At 45.6% G+C, this 2,471-nt stretch overlaps 1 protein-coding gene across 1 annotated transcript; it reads left to right on the plus strand.

Moving 5' to 3' along the window:
* Window positions 1-591: 591 nt before the first annotated feature.
* UBE2M (ubiquitin conjugating enzyme E2 M) lies at window positions 592-1,691 on the plus strand (the record flags this gene model as incomplete). Its single annotated transcript, XM_080914417.1, is given in 4 exon segments — window positions 592-657; window positions 1,264-1,493; window positions 1,495-1,600; window positions 1,602-1,691. Coding segments are annotated over 4 exon segments (492 nt in total).
* Window positions 1,692-2,471: the final 780 nt, after the last annotated feature.

The raw sequence follows: 2,471 nt of genomic DNA on the forward strand, positions 1-2,471 counted from the left end.
TGGGTGGGTTGGTAGAGAACCACGCTTTAAATTTTTTCTTGTTCCGTATTCAGAGCTGGATCATGGACTTTTAATTAAGAATCAAATTTGCTCAAAACTTAAACTATTAAATTAGATCATACAACAGTATTTAAACCAAAACTTTATAAAAATAACAATACAAGCACATAAGCAAAGAGATGAGCCACCACACTGGCACAACCATGTGAGAATTCCTCTTTAACGGGAGAGTATAAAGTGATTAAATGTTCTTGACTTTGGCAATTAAAAAAAGAAAACACAAAGAAGAATGTAGGCTCTGGAAAACCATAAAGGGAAGCAGGAGTTAATTTGAAACCGGATATGTGCTTCCAAAGAAAATGAAAGCAAAGGCAACGTTCCTGAGGAAAGACAAAAGGAAATAGTAAAAGCGCACCAAAGTAGAAAGCATGTACCCAGGTAATAGAATTAAGAACAAAAATACAAATTATACTCATACATCTATTAAATCATTCCGGTTAAGTTAATAAATAGAATTCAATTATAATCATATATTTATAAAAGGCTGAACAGAGAACAACACGGAATCTGGCCAAGCAAAAGCAGATACAAATGCCACTGTTCCTGCTGCTGCCCAGATTCAGCCCCTTTCCAGGCACAGTGGTGAGGACTGTCTTCGTAAGGATTCTGTGAAGACACTGCCAGGAGCTTATTAGCAAAGAGGGCTTTGAAGGGCAGTGACAGACCAGTGTGAGTAGATGTACACGCCACATAGGAGGCCACACAACAAAGTCCCAGTTTCTAGGAAGCCTGTAGGTGAACAGACGGACAGATACTTAGTATCTCTTTTGTTTTTAAAGGTATAGGTGTGTGTGTGTGTGTGTGTGTGTGTGTGTGTGTGTGTGTGTGTGTGTGTGTGGTTTGGGAACCAAACTGAGGTCTTTTGAAGAGCATCAATCACTCTTAGCTAATGAGCCATCTCTCCGGCACCCTGCAGCACTATTTCTATAAAGTTAGCTTGGATGCACCCGAGCGAACACAAAACCTTAATGCAGAGCAGGGCTTGGTTATTGAAGAAGCAGAGAAACAGTCCCAGGCTCTATAATGGGTGACAAAAGAGAGAGACATGCACAGGGTTCAGAGCAAATTAAGGAGGAGGTTAAGGCCGGGTGGCTGGGTCCTGGGCCCCACAGAGGCGGCTGAGGTGGTGGCAAGATGATCAGACTGTGCTCAGGGAGGCAGCAGAAGGAGGAGTCGGCCAGGCAGCAGCAAGTGCTGCTGTAGATTCAGAAGGACATTACGGAGCTGAACCTGTTCTCAGACCCAGCTGACCTCAACTCCAAGCTGGTTATCTGTCCTGATGAAGGCTTCTACAAGAGGGGCAAGTTTGTACTCAGCTTTAAGGTAGGACAGGGATACCCACACCACCCTCCCAAAGCGAAGTTCGAAACAATAGTTTATCATCCCAACATTGACCTCGAGGGCAACGTCTGCCTCAACATCTTCAGAGGCCTAGAAGCCAGCCCTTAGAATAAACTTCATAACTCATGACCTGCAGTGTCTCTTCTTGGAGCCCAACCCTGAGGACCCACAGAACAAGGAGGCTGCCATGGTCCTGCAAAAGCAACCAATGGCTGTTTGGACAAAACATACAGCACTCCACGAGAGGTGGTTACATGGGGTCCATTTACTTCAAGCACTGCCTAAAATAGGGTTACAATTACCCAGCCCTGCCAGGATTACTGGCCCAGGCATTCCCTGTGAGTATTTATTAGGGGCCCGGGTAGTGTTTGTGGGGTAGCCTTGGCCCCTGCCTTGGCCTTGCCTCTCCTCCCTGTCACCTGCTACTAGTTATTTTTTTGACTACCACATAATTATGGTTGGTGCTGTCCCCCTGCCACCACCCGCTCGGTGATAGAAAATGAATTGGCTTGTTTAGCACCCTCAACCCCCTGCTGGATGCTGTCCAACTTCTCATTCTCGGCTGTGGGGTAAGTGGGCAATGGGCCTGAGTTTCTAGGCTCAAGCAACCTACCCCACCACAACTGGAGGTCTGACCAGGCCATTAAACTATTGAAGGAGAATGTTACTGCATAGCAAACAAAACAACAACAACAACAACAACAACAAAATCCAAAACAAAACAAAAAACAAAAACAAAGGAGGAGGTTAAGGTGAGGTGGGTGTCTCTCCCATTTTGAGAATGCCGACCTCCTGGGAGTTCAAGAGGTACTTTCAAATGATTTTTAACATGGAGTGGATGCACAGGGTTTTGGGCACCCTGGAGTCCTATTCCACAGTATGGATGACATTAAAAGCAAGGCTGAAGAAGAGGCCCCATGGCCTTGTCATTTAGGCTGTTTCCAGATCTGAAGGAGTGAGTGACCCTGCTGGGACAAAACACTGGGAGAGTCATAGGGGTGCAGATCAGATTCATACTGGAAGCCAAACCCAAGGAGCAACTCCTGGGACAGAGGGTTGCACATACTGAG

This window comes from Micromys minutus (assembly GCF_963924665.1).
Source record: "Micromys minutus genome assembly, chromosome: 3".
NCBI lineage: Eukaryota > Metazoa > Chordata > Mammalia > Rodentia > Muridae > Micromys > Micromys minutus.